The sequence below is a fragment of the Brachycentrus maculatus genome, unplaced genomic scaffold, assembly GCF_059751285.1.
Source record: "Brachycentrus maculatus isolate JH-2025_06_01 unplaced genomic scaffold, ASM5975128v1 h1tg000081l, whole genome shotgun sequence".
Classification (NCBI taxonomy): domain Eukaryota; kingdom Metazoa; phylum Arthropoda; class Insecta; order Trichoptera; family Brachycentridae; genus Brachycentrus; species Brachycentrus maculatus.
In genome coordinates, this window is record NW_028280835.1 from 3,868,333 (window position 1) to 3,893,942 (window position 25,610).

The 25,610-nt window shown below is 32.0% G+C and overlaps 1 protein-coding gene across 1 annotated transcript in view; it reads left to right on the forward strand.

Moving 5' to 3' along the window:
- Positions 1-24,628, forward strand: part of Scr (homeobox sex combs reduced) — a 79,884-nt gene extending 55,256 nt beyond the window's left edge. The window contains exon 2 of the mRNA XM_088257491.1: positions 20,714-24,628. Within this exon, the coding sequence (XP_088113617.1) occupies positions 20,714-21,018 (305 nt within the window). The 3' untranslated portion in view covers positions 21,019-24,628. The remainder of the gene's footprint in view (positions 1-20,713) is intronic.
- The last annotated feature ends 982 nt before the right edge of the window (positions 24,629-25,610 follow it).

A 25,610-nucleotide genomic window follows, 5' to 3' on the forward strand; every position in this document is an offset into this window, starting at 1 on the left:
GCCATTTTTGATTTTAGGATTACAAATCCTAGAAAAATATGAATTCAGGATGTTATTTTTTTCTTTTTGTATCTGAATTTTATTTACAAAATCAAATTAGCAAAAATTGTGCACCCAACACCCTTCCGCATATCGCACAGTACTGAGTAGTAAGTAAATATATACATGCAAGGGTATAAACATTGTTATATGAACGTGACTGGTCTGGTACCTGAAGCGGAGGGCTAATCACCTTTCCTTCACGTGTTAATGATCAAGATAACACCGCATTTATACGATGCAGCGGCCTATGCACCATTAGGGTGCGGATAAGGGTTTGAAGAAGAAAATGAATATGTGAATATACATACATATACAAAGCGTATTTTAATATCTGTATACACTATTTATGCAAAGTATTAGATAATCTAAACTTCCTTATGTGACCAGAAAAAACAATTTTTATGCATAATACTTTGATTATTTTTTTAATTTGTTTTAGTTAGTAAATACCTTTTTAGTGACAATATTTTTAGATGCACTCCGCATCAAAAAACATGACGATCGATTTTTAAAAATAGTGGTATTTACCAAGTAAAACTTAAATTAAAAATGGATAGATATTACCACAAAGTGGTAATATCTATCCGAATCAATTAATATTTTTTTTTACCCTTTTTCGCCTTTTTCAATGTTCGATTGAAAACGGTTAGTTATCCTTGCAACGGGAAATGTTCGATATTATATTAGTGGAGTTCCACACCAAAATGTTACATTTCCATTATAAATGATTTTAAGTAAAAGCTTGTAAAATTGTTACGTTTTAGTACGATTCAATAATTTCATATTGGTTCAACATAAGATTGGTCACATTTTGTTGCAACTTTAATTAAGATTTTGATAAAATAAAGTAAATAGAACAGATTTTCATTTGGAGGATTTTTGTGCAATATTTCAAATGTAACTTTTGGTGAGTACCTCCACTTTTGTACATGATCCCAGTTTTTCTATATCTGGGTTTCCGTATCGCTCGCTGTAACCTCGTTAGAGTACCCTAAGTGGCATCGAGACGCCTCTATTGGGAATGTGACGCGACGTCCGTCAAAACAAAACCTGATTCCGACGCCCTGTTCGTTAATCCAATCTGGCGTCGGTGTAATATTTATAACTCGAGACAAGCCGAGGTACTTTACAAGTTAGATATTATATTAAAAACCTGGTGTATTTTTGAAATTATTTTATAAGATAATGAATAAATGAGGGTGTTAATTGTTATCAACATATTATGCAACTACAAAATACTTCCATAAATACATTAAGGGGGAATTTGCAGAATTCAATTTCAGATCACAGATGATCGCGTAGGAGGTCAGTCGTGCCTTTGCGCGCGATTAAAAAAAAATGGATATTGTAATTTGACTTTTTTTTGCTGAAAATTTATAGGAAAAATATATTTATATACATACCTACATATTTTTTTTAACTTCTTAGATTTCTTTTTTTTTTGTAATTGCAGACAGTTGGTTAAATTCCATATTAAATTGTTGGGTAATATATCCAAAATTAAACAAGGTTTGTTGAATTGAATTCTACATTTATTTATGTACCTATATGTTCAAACGTGACGCGTTTCGTCTTATTAAGATAAGAAATGGAGTGTTTGATAATGTCTTTATAAGACGAAACGTATCACGTAATAACATATACATAAATAAATGTAGAATGCAACCCATTAAACCTTGTTTAATTTTGGATATATTACCCAGCAATTATTTAGATTTCAATAACTATTTTCTTTTCAAAGCCATACATTTATTATCAAGAAAAAATCAATACAAAAACGGTTTTTAGAATAAAATTCAATTAAATCAAATGTTACCTGGGTTTAAAAAAAATAAGTTGTAATTTATCGTATATTGGGCCTTTATAAATTTGCAATTACAGTTTCGATCAAATTTATAAAATATTATATTAAATTTTATGATAATTGTACAACAAAACTCTTAATACATATTATTAACTGATTTATTTGATTGGTTCATTTTATATTGGAAATACGACTTAACTTTACAGGTTAACGTTTGCCCATTTTTATCTAATTTTCGCTGATAAGTGTATAAAAAAACGAGGATTTAAATTGATTATTTAATATGTATATACAAATAGCCAAATCGCAAATCTGTGAGCGTTTTAAGACAATCAAATTATTATTGTTATGTATTTTCAAGGCTATTGTTTAATTAAACAAAAAACAAGACAGTGTTTCATGATCATCGTACAGCAACGGAACAACGTCTGATACACTTTTTTCTTATACTACTTTACTATGACTGTTCTCTTTATATATGACGACTTTTATTTACTTTGTTGATTTAACCCTAAAATGGTTGTAAAAATAAAATAAAAATACAACACTCAATCTATTAAACCAAAAAATAGTTATGTGACCAAAAAAAAATACTTTCCAACATATATATTAGGAACATTTTGAGTGTGTCCAAATACTTGTTCACAAAATCTGGATTATCTCCGATTAAAGGAGTTATTTTCATATTATTTTTTGACATCTCATCAAAGATGAAGAAGAATATGGAAGTCTGGGCATTTACGGGGCTGACGACCGTCATAGGCTGGTTTAAGTGATCACTTTACACACGTGTAACATTCACCAATTCTACCCATTATTGACAACCACACTACTCAAATTCTTGGAAGTTCTATATATATGAACCAATTTAGAAACCTTGTTCTTGAATCACTAGAACTTCACTAGAGACATCTATTGGTGAGATGTAAAGAAGTCTGTAAATGTCTCTAGTGAAGTTCTAGTGATTCAATAACAAGGTTCCTAAATTGGTTCATATATATAGAACTTCCAAGAATTTAAGTAGTGTGGTTGTCAATAATGGGTAGAATTGGTGAATGTTACATGTGTGTAAAGTGATCACTTAAACCAGCCTATGATGGTCGTCAGTCCCGTAAATGCCCAGGCTTCCATATTCTTCTTCATTTTTGATGAGATGTCAAAAAATAATACGTATTGGGACATATGGAAAGTATAATACATTAAAGCATAACAGCGTAGTACCTACGATATTTTGATACATTTATCTCTCACCATTAAGCTTTTGCTTACAAATGATACTCGTATATTTATAAAATTATAATTTTATAAACATACGAGTATCATTTGTATATATTTGTAAATATTACAAAAAAATCTTATTATTTGAGTTTTCTAACTAAAATATTTAAAAGATATTCGTTATCAATACACGTCTCTCTTGTAGACAGTTAAAGAATCGTAGTTGTAAAGAAACATATGTACATATATATTATGCGCAACAAACAAAAATTTCGTTATATTTAACTCTGAAGTCAATTTACCCAAGAATATGTCGAATTCTTCGCGAAAAGCCATTTCTTTTAGGCGCCTATTGTTTTTTAAAGAGACCTGTTCGCATAATAACAAGTAATAACGTGTAATACTTGCGCAAACGTCTTCACCACACTCGTATTTAGAATATAAATAATGTTTGCGACGCGAAATTGTAAACAGTGTCGGCACTATTTGGGTTAAGCGATTCCATAAATTACAAACGGTCAAAAATCGTCGTTGAATGCGAACACGAAGGATCAAATTTGCATGCGCGAGATTTATTGGCGTTCGTCATCCAAGGCTGCGTGTGTCGCACTTGTTAGGCGAAAGGCGCCCTTAGTGCGTTACGAAAATTGGCGGTTAAATACGATATTTCCCTCCATTTTCACTTCGCGCGGCAGACTTGACGGTTATTTTTTCTTTTGATGAAGCAGTTAGATTTTATTTATATTGTAGGTGTTACTGATTTTATTTTTATTACGTTTGGAGCAGGTTGCCACCGGCTCGACAACATTATTTACATTTTCAACTTTCAACTACTGCTACTTACGTTTGGTGACTGAAATTTATTTATTTATTGATAGAATTTCAGTGTATTAACATAAACTTGTCAAAATTTAGACATTTCAACATAGATGATGAAGAATGAAGATGGTAGTCTTGATATTTACAGGGCTTACGCCTTGTTATGGGCTGGTGGAGTGATCACTTTACACACGTGTAACATTCACCATTCTACCCATGATTGACAACTACTCAAATTTTTGGAACTCATACATATATCATATATGTCGCTCTATTTTTGAGTTTGCGGCAGTATCTATTGTTGATTTGAGTAAGCTTTTACTTAGCAAAGACCCTTTGTAGTGATCACTTTATATACACGCGTAACATTCACTAATTCTACCCATGATTGACAACCACACTACTCAAATTCTGGGATGTTCTATTTATGTTTATATATATATATATATATATATATATATATATATATATATATATATATATATATATATATATATATATATATATATATATATATATATATATATATATATATATATATATATATATATATATATGATCCAATTTCGATACTTTGTTCTTGAATCACTAGAATTTCACTAGAGACATCTATTGGTGAGATGAAAAAAAGCTTTTTATTGAGCAGAAACTCTTTTATTAGAATATTTAGCATATTTAAATTTCTATGCCTAGCAACTCCCCGACCATCTCGGCTTGACAGAGGTTTCCTGTTATCTGTCGGTAACACAGGTTGTGCATATCGCGGCGCAGGTCTCTGCATTACCGACCGGCCGCGTTCGAACAACTGTGGGCGCGCATAAATAAAAAATGTATAGAAAAAAGACACGTTTGATTCGGCCATAAATAACCGCGGCTCAAAAGATACGAATTCCTTGGGGGAGGCATGGATACATGGATACGGCATCAATTAATTTATTTATTTTACAAATTATACGTTAATGACGTGGATTATTAACAAATATTTATAGCAATCAATGCATTTTATGACAGAAAATAAGCTTATTAATAATAATAATAAATTTGGATAACTTATATAGCGCCATTTTCGTAAAATAATACCTCAAGGGCGCTTCACTGTGAATGAATTGGGGAAAATATTATGGTGGAAATGATTTAGCAAACAAATGTGTTTTTAGTCTTTTTCTAAAGATCATCTCACTCTCACTATTTCTAACCATTGGTGGAATAGCATTCCACACCGTCGGTACTGCAACAGCAAAGGCACGCTCGCCAAATTTAGTGCGTTGGTTGCGAGCTGGTAAGATCACTTTGCCCATTGCAGATGTTGTAGCTGATCGAAGCGTGAGACGTCCATCAACCAATTCATCTGTATTTATTCATTGCTTAAGTATGTAATGTCAAATATATTACTAGCTTTTTAAAAATTCACAACCAAATTTGTTCACCGACTGGAATGATTAACTTTAAATATTCGATGATATTTATTGTTTCGGCATTCACTTTGGAGTGAGCCATGATTAAATTATAACTAAAACACATGTTTTTTTTACCGCGTGAGTAAAATGTTCTCAAAAAGTAAAAAACAAGTTTTTTTATTTATAATTTAAATAATCTAATCCAAAAACCGAATTAAAATAATCCGCTTATGATATTGCATACATCCAAATAAAAGAGTCTCTGCTAAATAAAGCTTTCCTAATCCAATCATAGGTGGCTCTCGTGATTTCACATGTACCTACCTACAGTGTCATGAGATTAATAATATGTTTATGTACAAGTTCCAAAAAATTGAGTAATGTAGTTGTCAATCATTGGTAGAGTAGTACATATTGCACATGTGTAAAGTGATCACTTAATCAGCCTATGACAGAACCATAAGCCCTGTTAACACCCAAACTTCCAAGTTTTTCTTCATCTACGTTGTGATGATAAAAATGTAAAATAACTCTAATAAGTGGAGAATTTAATTTTTTTTATTTGTGAATAGATATATGGATACACAAAATATTGTGTTTAAAGAATTCGTTATTTTGTTGTATTTTTTTTCTTCGATAATCCATGTTTACTTAAAAGAGACGACTTACCAAAGTATACAAAGAAAATATTTATTCCATTTTTTTTTCAATATATTTTTCAACCCAAGCTCTTTCGCTCGTAGCAGTAGAATTTAGAAAACTAGAATATTTTTTTTAATGTATATTTTTCATTTAAAAATAAGCAGACGCTCAAACGTCTCGCAGTAGGCAAGTCTCCCCTCGCTGTATTATTTATAAGGTTAATTTTGTTTTAAGTCACCTGACTTGGAGATAATTTATGGGCAGTCCTTACTGATTCCGATACTAGATTATATCACGCGCTGGCTTACCATTTTACATCAAATATTATTACAAATTATTTTATGCTGCGAGCTAGTACCTAACTTCTCAGATATTCCTACCTACTTCACCGTTCCTACTCAAGTACTACCAAAGTATTCATCTACTATATTAATTATATCGCAGTACGTACTCAACCATAAAAGGTACGTAATTATATCATGTCAACTATAGTTTTACCAGGATAAACTATAGAACGACTTGTTGCTAATTTATTATTTTAACATCTCAACATAGATGAAGAAAAATATGGATGTTTGGGTATATACAAGATTTACGGCATGTCATAGGCTGGTTTATGTGATTTTATTTAATTTAAACACATGAAACATTCACCATTCTACCCATGATTGACAACCACACTACTCAATTTTTTGGAACTCGTTTACCAGGGTACGCAAACTGTATAAAATACTCAATTTTGGCGATAAATGTTTTACGTTTTTCTTAAAATACTTTAGAATAAGGCCAAAATACCCAAATTATACAAAATTTAACCAATATTCGTCATTTCTCGAATATTGGTTAAATTTTGTACGAATATGGGTATATCTTATTTTCTTAACAAAATCTATATTCGCACGCAATGTGGCATAGAGCACTGCATTGTATAAACGCTGTGTCAACTTATTACATAATCTTCTTCTTCTTCTGTTCATGTCAAGTCAAGTCCTTGTCTTGGGCAGCTCTAAACAGCGCCATGATAGTCGTGATCCCCGCGTATTCCGAATTTTATATAATAGGTACATTTAGATATTTTATGGCTTTAATTTTTGTGAAATAATAACCTACATTATTTTCAACAAAGTTTCTTTTCATCTCACCAATCGATGTCTCTGGTGAAGTTCTAGTGATTCAAGAATAATGTTTCAAAATTGGTTCATAAATATTGAACTTCCAAGAATTTAACTGCCAATTAAAGGAGTTATTTTCACATTATTTTTTAACATCTCATCAAAGATAAAGAAGAATATGGAAGTCTGGGCATTTACGGGAGTATTTGAGTAGTGTGGTTGTCAATAATGGGTAAAATTGGTGAATGTTACACGTGTGTAAAGTGATCACTTAAACCAGCCTATGACGGTCGTCAGCCCCGTAAATGCCCAGACTTCCATATTCTTCTCTATCTTTGATGAGATGTCAAAAAATTACCTACATAATATTGTAGGTACGCGTAAATACATGGGATTTTAATACTTGAGGCGATACGATTAATTCCAAGGCAAAATATTGATCAATACGTATTTCCATTGAATATTCCTCTTTGCATACAAGAGATAAACGTCCGACAAAACGCATCGCTAAATGATTAATTGTCCGCGATCGCTGGCATCCACGTTACAATGGACCCAGCATCCAGTAGGTACCCTGATCTGATTTGTATATCGATGGCAGGTATCATGAGCCATCGTGCCACTCCGAAGGCTGGGTGGTTGGGCGGTGGACGCTCCATCTGCAAGAACAACAGTACAGATGACGAGAGACGTGACTAAAGAGTCGTGATTCATGCTATACCATCAAACAAGGTTGCCAACGCTCCTCGCTTATTTTTTAACGTAATATTTATTTCAAACATTTTCACTTTTAACTGGCGCCATGGCGTAGTTAGGTAGACGCTCAACGTTCGAAACCCGCCAAGTGCAAAATAAATTCAAGAAAGATTTATTTTTAATTGGTCTGGGTGTTTGTGACGTATTTTTCACATTTACCTTTCCTATCCTTACTATCCTACCTGCAGACAAGACTCTAATAGAGGCTTCGCGGGTTATTCCTAAAAATATAAATAAAAAACACTCTCCTTATTATTCATCGTTCACCACGTTTTGTGTAATACCACTTTTAAAAACACTCCTCCGTATTACCATACGACAAAGTTAACAATGCTTTTAAAATACAATAAGAATCAATGAATATAAAACACTAAAGACAATTAAACGCATAAACAAATATTTACAACATTATATATTATGGATTATATGTGATTTTAATGATATTTGCCTATCAGTAAAAAAAAACATAAAAATCACTAAAATTACATAAAAAAATAAAAATAAAAATGAAACAAAACAAAATGGGCAAAATATGAAATTTAAAACATGAGTTAGGAAGCATGCTTCAAAAAAACTTCAAACCCCTTATCCGCACCCCAATGGTGCACAGGGCACTGTATCATATAAACATAGAGTTATCTTGATCGTTAATTCAAGAAGGAAAGGTGATCGGCCCTCCGCTTCAGGTACCAGTCCAGGGTAATATTGAATAAATATTAGAGTGAAAAAATCACTTATATTTATTTGACTTCCCCCACTGGGAATCGAACCCGGGACCTCCAGAACGGTAGCCGAGTGTGCAGACCATTGCACTACGGAGGTGGACAAAAGTTAGGAAGCATGCTTAAAGGAAACAAATTATTCAAAAGAGTAACGAGTCAAATATTACAGTAAAAATCACATACATGTGTATTTATTTTGACCTCTCTGGGTCGAAGCCGAGATCTTCACCGCGGTAATCAAATGCGCTGACCACTACACTAAGAAGGCGGACCTACCTATTTATTATGATTGGTTAAAAAACCAAGGGTGTGAAATATTTATTTCTCCAATTAACATTGATGGCGATATATATATAATCTTCAAAGCGGAACTGATCAGTAAATCTTGAGCTGAGTAGAACCGTCGCTTAAATTATTTATTAGTATCGTTAGTTATTTAGTTGATTTGATCCCAACCGTATTAGTGACACGAGCTCCTTGTTCGGAAAAACAGGTTTTGATCATGTAAGAAAATAGATCAGAGAGCATAGACCAAATACCGTGAGATGAATGATCTTTAAGGTCTAGACACACATACTTGCACAAAATTGTTATTAAGAGGTCAAAATAAAATATGAAACAAAGGTAAAATAAAGGAATGGGTAACTGATCAAGAGTTAATTCTATGAAATTATTTTAAAAGTTTATATTTTGTCCGCCTCCGTAGTGTAATGTTCAGCACGCTCGGCTACCGTTCTGGAGGCCCCGGGTTTGATTCTCAGAGGGGGGGGGGGTTAAATAAATATGTTTAAAAAATTCACTCTAATATTTATTCAATATTACCCTGGACTGGTACCTGAAACGGAGGGCTGATCACCTTTCCTTCATGTGTAAACGATCAAGATATAGGAATAGGATATGTGAATAGGATATGTGAATAGGGCACTGCGTTTATATGACGCAGTGCCCTATTCACCATTAAGGTGCGGATAAGGGTTTATTATTATGATTATTATTATTTTAATCTTATTTTCTCTCTCTTTTTTGTGTGTACATTAGGTTAAAATGGATAAAAACAATAAAAAATTATGCAAAAAGAACTGCACCAACAAGACACACAAAGTGGCTTGGTGGGTCTCTTGGGCAGTCTACAATGGACTTGATGATGGAATTGTTATTCCTAAACTGTTAGTTATGATGAAAAGTTATAAGTGATATATCACAAAGTTGACAGCGACTGATAAAGAGAGTTTCATAAAATAAATATTTTTTTAGAGATTATACCTGTGACAGGTAAAAACATGCTTTTTGACCACAATGACAGCGCCATCTGTTGAACATAACAGAAACACAATCTAACGCGAAATTTCGATCCATTACATGAAATGGCATTGCGTTAATATTTATCAATAAATATGAGTATATTAAATATTCTCAGTGACATTGAGGTCCGGATCGCCCACGAAGCCCGCAGCTCCGACAATTAATTATTTAATGCTCAAAAGAGTATGTAGGTACCCCTCATGTTCCATCTCGGAATCCAGCAAATGACTTCGTGTGTCATCGGTATGCAGATCGGAGAACGCAATGGTGCTCGGACACGCTGCCCAGCAAATACAGCATCAAGTATCGGGTGTGCCTTAAACAATCGACCAAATCCAAAATCTCCAAAAAAATAAAACTTAAATTACTGTTCGTATGTCTAACACAAACAGTGCAATTTTGTCCTACCCAAAACAATGCAATAATTATATAACATCATTGAGATGTAAAAATGTAAAAATTATTCCTAATTGGAGAAACCCAGATTCGAGAACAAGGTTTTAGACACAAAATGTCGTGAATAAAATAACCGGTACAGTGAAACCCTGCACAAAAATAATTAATCATATTTTTAGATGTCTTCCAGTACGTAAAATAATTTGATCCATAAGGTTTTTTTTTGTAACACTCGTTTTTTGTGATGTTATATGACATAGCTTGATGTAACTGTTCTGTAAAATTCTCCAAAAAAAATAATAATAATAAAACAAAAGGGTCTCTCCTAAATAAAAACGCACTCAAATCAACCATAAATGCTGCCGCAAACACAAGCAACGTAAGATTTTTGATAAATGTGCGGGTTGTAAAAAATTCAGTAATGTGGCTGTCAACCATGGATACAATGGTAAACGTTACACGTGTATAAAGTGATCACTTAACCAGCCTATGATAGGTCCTAAAGCCTGTAAATATACAGACTTCCATATTCTTCTTCTATATTGAGATGTCAATACAAAAGCCAATGCTTTAAATTCATATTTTTGACATGAATACTATTTAAACTTAATTTAACGAAAATGTGCAACTTTTTAAGGAAATTTCACATTAATGCTTGATATAAGCATAAAATAAGCAATCTATCAGAAAGAAAGTAATATTTTTAAGGGCTTATGTTTTATTATTTACTTTTAATGGTTCCTATTTTATTTTATTTTTTACTTTGTAATGCAGGGATTGTTTTCTAAATCCACTAATAGAATTATCAATTCTATTTTTACAATATTATTTGTTGTAACTATGATATTTCTTATCTATTGTTTCATACGTAACCGTAAAATATAGTGATTAAAAATGTATCATAAATGTTGTAGCACCCTATACGCGGAATTGTTCAGTAAAATGATTAATTATTTTGTCAAACCTTTAAGATGTTTCTGTCATATTTACACTCGCTAGTATTGTTTATTCTCTTCTCGACTCGAATTGATAAGCTTTTACTCAATTTACAATCACAAAATGCCAGCAAATAAAAGGTATATTAATAATAATGTTTCAAAGTACGAAATAAAAGTCATGTATCATATCTCATATCACAAAAATACCTTACCCTGTATCCTTCAGATTCACCGAACTAAATGTCTTTTATCCTAACCACGAAATTCATGAATGTTACGTGTCATACATTATACTATTCCTTATTTATCTCAAGGCTCCTACAAACTAGCTTGTACGAGTATGTCACAGATCTTGTAAGAGTACAGATATGCAACCCCGTAACCATTGCTATTATCAGGACTTTTTATCCGTGTAACGCGGTGGAATGGCGTTCCGGTACCTTTTTTTACAGATATATATTTTTTTAACATCATGGGTCGTAAGGAAGTCCAACGAAAAGGTGTTGCAGGACGTAAAAGAAAGAAGAGAGCTTATAAATCATATTTTGAAGAGGAAGGCCAAGCTAATAGGGCACTCAATTAGACATAGCACCTTTCTTAGCAACATCTTCGAAGGAAGAATCTTGGGAAAACGAACAAGAGGCCGCCCAAGAACTTCATACTTCCAGGATTTGAAGCGGCTCATGGACGTCTCCTCCTATTCGCAGCTCAAGAGGACGGCGACTGACAGAGACAAGTGGCTGACACAACAAGGCGCTGCCTTTAGAAGATGATGATGATGATATTTTTTTAAATTTTCAAATTCAATCAGACGAAACAATGTTTGTGCTTACGTAATTACAATATATACATTTTTATATAATTCGTCAAAATGATAAAATATGGCATTGTAATGAATATTCAAATGATATTTGATTTTTTGTGATTTTCGGAAACTTTTATTTTAAAGTCCTGGCTATTAGGTATTAGATTTGAATATTGTACTGACATTTCTTGGTGAAACTGCATTTACATATTATTATATAATAAAAATTGACTTTATAGTTTTTCCACATTTATTTATTTAATATTGCTATAGTACCTATTCAATTATCAATTCAACGAAGAAGAGAAACTGGAATTATAGTAATAATAATTAAAATACTGATAGTTACATATGCAAAAAATATTTTTAGAGATCTTTCTTTTATTTTTTTTTCTTAACCTCTCAATTTTCTTCATTTCACAAGTGAAAATTAAAATGTTAAATTCATAAATAAATCAATTTGTAACATTTCTTTATATGTGGTATCCATAATTCAAGTAAAATCATAATTTACAACGTTCGGAAACCGCTTTGATCACGAAAGGTTTTTTTTTTATTCTAAAAGATGAAAACCGTAACTAATCAAACGCGATAGTATTTCCGTCAAAATAATAGTATCATGTCTCTCGATGTCTTCAAATATAAAACTGATTTATTAACTTTATTCAAATTCACGACAAACTAGCGCGATCATTCAGGTATATAAATAATTTACATAAGGCAGAATTTAACTGGTATTTAATTAAGAAGTACAATCGTACAATTTCTGTTAATCTTCGTAATGAAGCAGAAGTAGGAAAATTTTCGCCATGCGAGGTTACCATTATACTTAGAACTTATTAATTTTACAAGCCACACCAACGCCATGCTTCTGATTTTTGTAAAAATATTATATATTTTTATCAATCTATTGATATCACCATAGGTGATCTTTTTATATGCTGTGCAATATTCACCAATCTACCCATGATTGACAAACACACTACTCAAATTTCTTTAAGTTGCATATATGTTGAAGAAACAACAAACAATTTGTTCAGACCAAACTTTAAAGCTACATCTGTGCTTGAAATAAGATAGCAGAAACTTCATTGACACATGTTATATTATTTTACGAATTATTTTACATATTAAGAAAAGTCTGACAATGCTACATAAATTTTACTATTTGTTTTAACAGTTATTTTGTTCAACATTTTAAGTGTGTCGAAATTTTTGTTTGCAAATTTTGAGTATAACCAAAATTCAATCGCATCTTCATTTTTTGAAAACCATAGGTTGTAAGTGTTGTGACAATTTACATATATAACGCCGTTTTCGTAAGAAATCACCTCAAAGACGCTTGCCAAAATATGAATATTTAAAAACTATAAACAATAATTTCACCACTTTTTTAAGCCTATCATAACTTGATTCTCATCTCATGCACAGCAACGTGATAAATGGATTAGAACAGATCGTTATCCCACAAAAAACTAGTAGCGTTCGGGCCATTACGGAGATTAAAAGATAACATAAATACATCACGCCCAAAAACAAATGAAAATTAGTCCACTAATGATAAATGAAGCCGAATTTTCTCACATTCTACAGTCTGCCGTTTTGCGGGCCGTGTAGACTGTCCTAGCGGGAGCTGTAAATTTGCTCGCTAATCCCTTGCAACCAGCAGAATGTTTTATTGCTCGTTTCGTGTCCTATAAATCAGCTCCATCCTTCACTTGGCCAGCACCTGGCCAGAGCACCATGTCTTCCGAGAGACTAATCCTTTTGGTTTCCTCTCTTCAGCATGCACTGAATGTACGCAGACGCCATATTGACTCCTTCTCAATATGTTTCGGTGGTCAGTTGTGGTTTTGTTGCTATTACAAAACTGACTGTTTTTCAATTGTATTTTTTCAGTAACAAGTGGTTTTTGATCTATGTACGTTGTTTGATACAGGCATGTGTTTGTATTATATGTATTCAAATGAAGAAAGCATATCTGTCTGGCTATATGCTATTTATTTACTAGATTTATTTATTACAATCTTTGACAATACCCATATAATCTTTAAAAAACCACGCAAGAAAATGGTAAACTTCGTATCAATTAGCGCATACATACATGCATAATCAGTAATTTCCAATTTGTTTATTTTTTGTCTTTAATGATATTCTTGGTGGAACTAAATATTAGGAAGCTTAATATTAATATGTAGCTCAAATGGTGTTCTCACTTTTGCCTTATTTGATAGCGACCGGGTTTCGTCGATTTAAATGCAAATTTTCGTTCAAAATTTTATACAAAACCTCAAATAAAATAAAAGCGGAAAAATCTATTTCGTTCTTTTATTAATCACAATATTTGTACTTCTATCATTATTTTTTTACTATATGAATATATGTAACATTTATATTTTTTTTCTTATTTAGATCTATATAACTACTTGGTTTACTGTCAAAGCATTATAGATGTGAGTGACTAATGGGTAACCGCTTAAACTGTTTTTTTTTCAATCGTAACTCACCAAATTGGTGTACTGATTGACTTGATAAGCTTTAAATGATCGAATCCAAAAACCAAGTGCAGTGGTGACTTCCTTTAAGAAAGTCGTTATTTAATTCGACCGCTTATGTCTAAATTGGATTTAATACAAAAGAGAGCTTTATGCATTATTTACACATTTTTATTATAAAACCATTCTTTTAAATCATTCAAACTCTTTATACTTAGCGCGAAACTATATATTTCAATGTAATATTTCTATTTTGCTTATAACGATATGCAATTATTTAACGTTTTAAAATAACCCCGCTAAATCACATATAAAAAATGACTCATCATTAAAACCTCTCACAGTGATTAAATATGTAAATTTAGTGATAAAAAACAATTTGTCTTTTGTTACTTGAGTACACTTTAAATCACTTTGCGACATCAAAGCAGCGCTCCAGGACGATCAGACCACAAAATTTTATATCAAATGAATTATTAACGTATGGTTAATTAAAAAATTGGGAGACCTGGTTGATATTAGCAGTGTGCAAATGAGATATTAGCCAACAGCTGGACTCGCTACGTTAATGAAACTTAAATATAGCTTTATTAGATTAGTTCACGTGTCTTATATATTTTGTTATTCGGAGCGCATTAAATAACGGTATGCTAATAAATTGTTTTAATGTCCTAATTTACGAAATTGTTACACGTTAGTGATTACGTAATAAATTTGTAAAGTAATTTATAATTCAAAGAAGAATTTCGTAGATCAACTGCAATTTTCAATCATTTTGCAAAGAAAAAAAGATGGATCTGTTTTACATAAATGATTGACGATTCATTTTTTATCATCTTTGAGATTTGTTTTCCTTTGAAAACAATAAAAAATATATCTCTGTTATGTTATTCTTCTTGGAATGTCATACATGGAATATTATTTTATTGGATTAATATCTTTAGAGCAGCCGTGTACTAAGCTTTAAGAACAGGTGTCTGCGGAGAATTTTAGGCGTGCGGTGGTTTGACTTTGTGAGGAACGAAGAGATAAGGCGTAGGACGCAGCAAATCTTGGTCACAACTGTCGTCAAGAAAAGGCGATTCAGTTGGCTTGGCCATGTACTCCGCATGCCTCCTGAGAGCCTTAATCAAGCTTGCCTCTTTTACAAGGCATCAGGTTCGCGCCGCCCAGGACGACCACTGCTGACAATTCATCGGCAGTTCTCGACAGAACTTCGGGACGCGGATCTGACTTGGGAGGATGCAAGGGAGCTGGCAGCCGACAGAAAAGCCTGGAGACAGTTTGTGGACTCCATATGCTCCACCTAGGGAGCGAACATGGTTTAATATAACATTTTCTTCTGCTTTAGCCTTCTGTCCTCCACTGCTTTATATATCCTTCCGTATCCTTCCATTTTTCGGTCGGTTACTGTTGCAGACAATTTTTACCCCCCACAGCGGCTTTGTCGTCGGACCATCTTTTTGAGGTTTTCCGACGCCTCTTTTATTTTTCCAGGGTCTCAAGCTTACAATTTTAGGGGTCTTGTCTCGCGACCTGTCCTGCCCATTGCCACTTCAGTCTTGCTACGGAGTAATATGTACTCGCACTTCTGAACTTCTTAACTCAGGCCACCACCGTCTGCCGAAATCCCAAATCTAACATGAATCAAGAAATATAACTTATTATTTGAAAAGAATTCAACGACAGTTCATTTATTATTTAAGGAATACCTTATTAAGTCAATCACATCGATACGAGATGTGTCCTTCATTTCGTGTCATCTTTTCGTCAATTTTTAGAGTAGAAATCGTGTTTTTTTGACATCTTCGCACAAAACAGTATATTTTCATTTTTTACCGGCCAAAATGAGATTAGAAAACGTTGAATTTGGTCGTGAATCTGATTTTAAAAACCAATTAAGGAATTTTCAACACAATCCCTGAATACTTCAAATAAACCAATAACTTTTTGCAACATTTTGAGTGTGTCCAAATACTCGTTCACAAAATCTGGATATCTCCAATTACAGGAGTTATTTTCATATAATTTTTACGGGTCGTCAGCCCCGTAAATGCCCAGATTCCCTCACTAGTATGTGTAAATGATATATGTAGATGATGATACTTGAAATGTTTACTAATATTAGTCTCGAATCAATCAATTCATATTCAAAATGTAAGAAAACATCTCATTTTATAATACCATAATTTGTTTACTTAATTCACTGAAATGTTTACAAATTATTTCCGAGTGAATTATTTACTGAAAAATAAACATAAATATTTGTTTTGAGCTCAGTGTATAGTATACAGGTTTACTACATTCTCTGTAATCAGACGGGCGATGTAAATAATGGAATTTTTGTTCAAAAGTTTTTTAAACAAAATTTGGTTACATTTTGAACTTGTTCAAATACTTATTCATATATCTTGGTTTTCTCCCTTTTTTGACATCTCAACATAGATGAAGAAGAATATGGAAGTCTGGGTATTATAGGACTTATTACCTGTATAGGCTAATTAAGTGATCACTTTACACAGGTGCAACATTCAACATTCTACCTATGAAGACAACCACACTACTCTACTTTTTCTCAATTTTGTTCTATATATATATATATATATATATATATATATATATATATATATATATATATATATATATATGATATTGGATTGAAAAATCTTTTAGCTGAGACCCTTTTAATATGATGTATACAACATCCAAATCCCGAATTATTTTTACATACTGTGAATGCCTGAAAACACTATTTTCAATTTTTGTTTTTTAATAATTTGACCAGTTATTTTTATTAATAGCTGCACATGAAAGATCGTTTACGAACTTAAATTGATTTTTTCACAAAAATGATTTCAAAATTAAATAACTCGTTATTTTTATCACGCTCAGCTACCGTACTGGAGGTCACGGTTTCGATTTCCAGGGGGGATCACTTAAATATAAATGATTTTTCACTCTAATATCCATTCAATATTACCCTGGACTGATACCTGAAGCGGAGGGCTGTTATCCTTCCTTCCCTTCATGTTTTAACGATCAAGATCAACTTTGCATTTATATGATACAGTGCTCTATGCACCATTGGAAGAGGGTTTGAAGAAGGGTACGATGCCTTGCGGGAAACCTGCCTGGCACAGCGCCGGTGTTAACTATGCACCTTCGAGTTAAGCTTAGACTATGATGTTCTCTGCGTTAATCTAACCACTAGTTTCAGTGAAAGCACTAAAATAATGAAAAAGAAGAAGATTTTTTTACGTTCTAGTAGGAGTAGGGAATGTTGGTGGATATATTTTTTAAAACAAACGAACGAATGCCGTTATCTTCACTCAACTTTCGCACAATAATAAATAAACGCGATGTCATCGGTAGCGGAGCGCCGGTTCAAGGGATCAGCTGTACAGCAGCGAGCTATATCTTATTCCGCGCTAGAAAAAAATAAACAAATAGTCGTCGCACTGTGGCGTGCTGCCAAGATATTTCATCGTGCGCCATGGCCCTTCACTCGACACTTTTTTGTAGCAATCAGACAATTGTTAAGACGTCTTGATCTATGGTGATCTCAATACCAAATGAATGACGAAATTAAAGACAACGTATTTCATATCATTTTTTGACATCTCAACATAGATGATGAAGAATATGAAAGTCTGGGCACACGAGGCTTACGACCATCATAGGCTGGTTTAAGTGATCACTTTACACACGTGTAACATTCACCAATTCTACCCATGATTGACAACCACACTACTCAAATTCTTGGATGTTCTATATATATGTACATACAAATATATTAAATGATCCAATTTCGAAACATTGTACAATAATGATTAGAATTTTCGCTAGATACATCTATTGGTGAGATAAATAAGTTTTTTTTATATTGAGCAGAAACTCTTAACTGTCGTAAGCCCCGTAAATGCCCAGACTTCCATATTCTTCTTCATCTATGTTGAGATGTCAAAAAATAATATGAAAAAATAACATCTTTAACTATAGATAATCCAGATTTGTGAGTAAGTATTTGGACACACTCAAAATGTTGATAACAACATTTTCCACTGTTGATACCGAGATGATAATATAACTTATAGATTAGCTGATAATTTACTTAAGAGGATATTCGCAAACACAGAATTCAATCACCGGCCGTTCACCAGAGAGGTCACACGTCTCTTCGCTCCCGATTTTTTTAAAGAAAGTTTATTGGATATTTGACTTTTTTTTAGAAAATACATAGATTTTTTTAGTACTCCTTACTTTTCAATAACTCTTTTCTTTTCAAAACCATATATTTATTTCGAAGAAAAACTTATCTTTCAACATAATAATGGTGTTTAAGCAATAAAATACAATTCCGTTAAATGTTGGAATAAGAGAGGCATAAATGTGGAAAAGGCGAAGAATGTTTACAAATACAAAGCGGTCTAACGTTCTAGCGGTCTCTCTCTGCTTACCCCTGCGGAGAAGTGGCGTGATGGTTCGTTAAAATATAATTTTCTTTAGACTTTCTTACTGACAAGTTGTCCCAGAAATGAAATTTGTGGTCCAATTTGATTTCCTAATAACGAATGATGAATCTGGCCCAATGAGTTAAAAACTAATCACGGATTCCATAATATGCTAATGTGACCATTTGTCACAAATGACAGCCGTAAGATAATTAAAGTTTTAGTAAAAGAAATATATTTCATTTCGTCATTTAATATATTTCATTTTAAATAGATATGAATTCTTCATATATAAGACATGATTTAAATACGTTACAATATTCCTTAAAAAAATATTCATTCAGAGCATCAGAAGTAGAAGAGTTGAATAATTGAGAGTATGGTGCATATACAGTGTACAAGTACCTAAAATTTTATGGAAAAATATTATTAAGTATTTAACAAAAATTCAAGAATTTCATTTATTGATTCGGCAGTCACTATCCATTTTTAATTTTAGTTTAACTTGGTATATACCACTATTTCTTAATTTTAAATTAATAAATAAAAATATGAAACAGTTCCTACCCCCTTTTCGACTTTCAACATCCCAAGGACCCAACTCTGAAATTTAGAATTAGCTTCACATACGGTGTTTGAAAATGATGCGGAATGCATTAAACACGTGTCACAATAAATTTTAAGAAATAGTGATATTTACTTAGTAAAACTTAAATTCAAATTCTAGATTCTACAGACGACATTTTTTCATTTCTTCATCTTCTTCATCCGTGTTCACACCTTAGGTGGAACATATCGCCCCTACAAGTGGTCTCCAAGCCACCATATACATAATAGTCATTTCCAGCTGGCTTGGCTTAGTCCAGAATCCCGAAGTTCCGCTAAGAACAGTCGGTGAATGGTCCTCAGCGGTCTTCCGGAATCCTTGGAGTCGAAAAAAAAAGACATGAGAGGTTAATGCTCTCAGGTGGTATTCTTAAAATGTGTCCCAACCATGTCCATCCCATCAGGACTTCTAATATATAAGGTTCTGCTGAGTTCTTCTCTTAACGTTCTCATTTCACACCATCTTCCACTCAGTATTCGCCTCAGAAACCTATTTTCAAAACCTTCGAGTTTTTTGCTCTGAACTTTGGTGAGGTGCCATTTCTCGCATCCGTAAAGCAACATTGCCAGGATACACGCTTAATGTAGATACGCAAAAAAACTAAGGAAAATAAATGAGTAATGTACATACGCCTATTTGTTAATTTCATACTCTATGAATTCGCTTCTAATCTTAGGCATTCCTTAACTGCATCCGTTCAATCACGAAACAATTACTATTACGAGATATTAAAACTAATTAAAAAGTTAGCAGCAAATTATATTACATCGCTTATGATATACAAGTAAACTATGAAAATATACCAAACGAAATCGTTGAAATAGCAATCGATGGCCAAAGACAATTGAAATAATGGTACAATGGTAATCAAAATAAAGACTATCAAAATTAATGGACTTTACCAAATAATGAACCAACACAGAAGATGACAAATAATGACAAAATTAAAGTAAAAACGGTTGTAAGAATACTGTATCAAATTCATTAAAATTGTTTAGTTGATGATATGCATTATGTTATCGGAACTCCAGAAAGGTTTAGAGATGCGTTGAAAATTACCGCTAGGGATTTTGAGGATGTAACGAGAAATTTCCAATCAGAAATGAGTGACCCTCGTATGCACGTGGAAGCACCATCTTTAACCATGAAATTTAGTAATAAAAGAAGATATTTTAATGTACTAATGGCGTTTTTCTCTTGTCCACAGGCACGGTTAACGCCAATGGCGAGACCAAAAGGCAGAGGACATCGTACACCCGCTACCAGACCCTGGAGCTCGAGAAGGAGTTCCACTTCAACCGCTACCTGACGCGCAGGCGCAGGATAGAGATCGCGCACGCACTGTGCCTCACGGAGAGGCAGATCAAGATCTGGTTCCAGAACCGTAGGATGAAGTGGAAGAAGGAGCACAAGATGGCATCCATGAACATAGTTCCCTACCACATGAACCCGTACGGCCACCCGTACCAGTTTGATCTCCACCCCAGCCAATTCGCGCATCTGTCCGCATAGGATCAGTGGAATTTTTCGAATAGTGGATAACAGATTTATTGAGCCAATTCGAACTGGTGAAAAACCAGCCGAAATTGAATGGACGCAAAACGAGCCGTGCAAGAATTATTATTTTGGCCTCTTACAATCGTTTTTGAAACAGAAAAATCACTCACTGCAGAAAATAGCACCAATAAAATATTGACAAACCCTCAAAAGTCATTTAGATCTCAAGTATCATTGAGCGGATACAATTATCTTACCTGCCATTTTTTGGGTTATGGATCGTATTTAAAATTAAACTACCCTATTTGAAATTGTAAACATCGATGGCTATTTTACATTTCGAGGGCTTTTGAAGTCTTGAAATTTAAAATAGCTTTCACTTGAAATAATTCAGCAATTTTTTTAATGATTTTGTTCATTCATATCTGTCTGTGTTCTTGCTTCAAAGCTTGATTTGACCTCTCTTTCTGGGTAGTTTCATCCAAAATGAGCATTTTATAAATTTGCTGGACTATTCTTTGGTATAAAAGATGGTCCATCATAATCTTTGTTTAATGTTAAAAGAATGGTACTTGTACAAATATTTGTAGTGATTTGTAATTTTCTCAAGTTGTAAAGAGTTCTAAATAAGAATTTGTTCGTATTTCGACCGTTCAACGTGTGCTAGATGTGTTATCCGCTATCCGAAAAATTTCCTCCCGATAGTGAATTAATAGACTTTGATACAGTGTATCGCTAAAATGTGTATTATTATCGTTTAACCACCCGGTACTTTTAACCTGTATATTTGCTAGGTTAGAGAAAAATTAATGTAAATTTTAATAGTCCGTTAATGTTATTTTCCGAAGTTAGTGTGTACGTAAAAATAGATATTTAATTTTATAATATATGTATTTATATTTAAATAATTGTTCCAAAGTTAAAGAAATTGTTTCGTTTATGTGGAGTGTATTTTGTGATGTTTATTTGATTAGTTTTTATTTTCTGGATGTTTAAAATGTATGTTCAACTCGTTCGCCCAGTATTGTAAACTATACTACAGAAGAAACCTTGTGATTACCTATAAAATATTAAAATAATATATACATACTTTAAGGACTTTGAAGCTTCAAGTTTTTCCAGGCTTTCTCCACAAACGTATGAATTCTTTGAAAACGTTTTTGAAACAAAATCATTCATCTACATATGATAATAATGTAATCAAATACATTGTAAAGAAATTTAAAAGAAAAAACCCCACGCAGCGATCAAAGTACCTACTTAAAATATTGTATTTTTCATTGGTGAAAATAAACACGTATTTTTTTTTAATTCATGAGATACAAATCCTTTTACTCCATCCTGATAAATATAGTAATTTTCCCATGTCAGTTTTGTCAATATTAAAGATTTAAACTTTGAGCTTTAAACAGACATTAAAATAGACCTTGAAAAGATTTTTTCACATTTAATCACAAAGTCAAATATAATACCATCGATTCCGCTAATTGGCCATCACATATGGGTTAGAATATAGGGCCTACCAATTAATTGCACCAATCGACAAAGGCGCCCTTATATTTGTTTTTTAAAAAGCTTATTTTATCGTAAGAAAGTGAGAAAAAAATATACATTAGTTCTTTTTTTTTTGCTTCCTTGCTAGTAACAGACACTTATGACAGACAACACGTCTGGCCAATAAAACGGAATCGTCTTTACTACCTCTTTTGTATAGTTGCAAGTGAAAATCGGTAATTTTTCAAAACCATTTATAAATTTAATTTATAATTTTCAGGATTGTTAATCTTAGAATGGGATGTACAAGACCACATAAATACTAATTTCTTATTTCTAAAAAACTTAAACAAAGACTAATAAAAGTCATCAGATGACCATTAACACTATGAAATTATTAATTGTACTGTCTTTTGTGTAATTATACACTTCCTTTGTTTGTATAATTATTTCCAGAGAGCAATCGTTTGTAATTACTGAAATAAAGTTAATATGAGCACAAAACAAAAATGTACATTTATAAAATCGTGTGAAGAGTGTAATAATTATTATAATTAATTAATATTTAAAATACTGTTATGCGTATGATATGAATATTGTGAAATCACTGCTCAATTCGTTATTTTCTGGATATTTTATTATTTTTAAACAAGCGTTAATTTTGGGACAGGGTGTTTTGGTTTTCAAGTGTTGTGACTGTTGTTTTTTTCAATTGTTTTTCTTTTGAATTTTTGTGAAAATCACTTTGTATATATAACGATATTAGAATGCACGTGGCAAAACCTATACGTATACAACTCGTTAATTACTATTGTCATTATGATACTAAAAATAATGTAACAATATTGTTGGATAACCGTTCTTTATTTTGGTCGTAAATTTCAGTTGAGCTTGATCTTGCTAACATGAAAATTAATAAAAAAATCTCAAGACAATCGTCACTTTTCTAATTCAAATCTGTAAAAAAATATACATAGTATCAAACTCTGGTCATTAAATTGTACCCCTTACTCCAAAATCAAAACTACATAATGTGACATCAGGCCGCGACTAGCTTCACTCAACTACTATTGTCTCGTAACCCATTTTCTGTGTACTTTACTTTTAACGCAAAATGTCCGAACTATGTTCCAAGTATTTGGTGCCGGGAGCTGGAAACGTGTAGGATGTTATCTTCACTAATTTTGACGGTATTTGTACCACATTACCAAAAACGCGCAAGCGCGTAATGATGCAATCTACACTATAAAATGATATCTTTAGATGAATATGATTTTAAGTTTTTAGGATTTTTAAAAACACAAACATAATTCAAAGAATTCCTTTCTCACATTATTAAAGTATGTTAAATCTGCGTGAAAATATTCTATTTTGGATTTCTTGTAGAATCTTGTAAATCCATCGCATCGTAGTAAAAATTATGCCGAACACTTCAAAAAATTATTTCACATTTCAAATTTCAATGATTTTTCTTATCTTTTCAACATAGATACTTTGTAATACAATACTACCGATAATACAATTTAAAAAATCTTTTATTTGAAATTATTTAGACATACTTTAAATATTTACATAAATATTGCAAGAAATAACAAATTCGGAATTAAACAGGGAATTCTTTAAAATTAAACTATACCATTAATATTTGCTTCCTTTTTCTTTATGCCTTGATCAAAATTCTCCTGATTTAACAGTTTTCAATTATAAGCAATAGTATACTGTACACATTTTTTAAATAAAAACTTTTAAAACAACTATAAGTACATATATAAAAATATATATTATAATAATATGTATGGAATGTACAAAATAACGTGGTTGCTTGCCATAATGTATGTATTCACCTAATTCTATTTAACCAGTAATATATCAATTATTGGAAGGTATTATGAGTACTTATAAATTAACGATATAATACTTAACTAATATAATAATAATAATTAAAAAAATACCTACATCCAATAATAATATCAATGGTATACTGAAATGTATAGTGAAATCAGTAATTAATTTACATGAATGATTTTTTTTTCTTCAACTTAATATATTTTATTTACATCGTGTCCCTTTGTTTAAATTTACTTTTCACTGTCGTGTATCTTTTTTTATTGTTTTTTTTTTCAAAAACAAATCACATTTTAGTATTTGGATGTTATGTATCTTGCCAAATGCTGAATATTTTACAAGTTTGCGAGTACTTCCTCAAATTCTAAAAATAAAGTATTACCTAATTTTGAAATATATGTAGGTATACTTTTAACACAAAAAAATGCTTAATAAAAAGCTCAGCTTAATAAGCATTTATAATACATAAAAATTAAGAGATAAACATATTTTTTTATATGTTTATTTCGTAATCATTTCAAGTAATAACAGTGAAATTTGACGGAAAGATTAAACAATCGCCATATTTCTGCTCGTATTCGGCTTGAACAAAAATAACGTATTTATGAAAGATAAAAATTTACAGAAATTTTCTTTATTAAGTGTTAAAAGAATAAATAATTAAAGGTACAAAAATGAATGTAAAAAGTTATTTGTCGTGTTGATTAAAATGAATTCTGTATCTTGTAAATTACTTATTATAATAATAATAAAAATACGCACGAAATATTTCCGTTTTTACCATTTGAAGTCTCGATGTGCAAAGGTATCATGTTTTCTTTTGAAAATTAATTTGTGATTATGTAAATGATAATAAGATTGTATTTGCATACAAGATTGTAGTAAAATCGTACGATATTTTGTTATATTTTTAAAAACACATAACTTTATTTTTTGTGATTGACGAGCGGAAGGCGGTGACTTGTAGTAATGTCATACCAATGTAAAATATTTTGACTACAATTGCTTTACTGAATGAATTTTGGTAATATATTTGGATCTGAATGGAAGGTGCGTCACTCATTATATATATATATTTGTAGAAAAAAATTGACAGTTAAGGAAGTCGTAGAGTTCGACAAATATTTAATGGGATGCGCGTGTATACACGCGCATTTAGGTGAGAGGTCCTGAGCTTCCGCGGAGATGCGTGGAGAAAGGTTTTCTCTCGTTTGTCGATCTCTGCGGCAGTAGAATCCGTATCTACATTGGCATCTGTGAATGAAAAT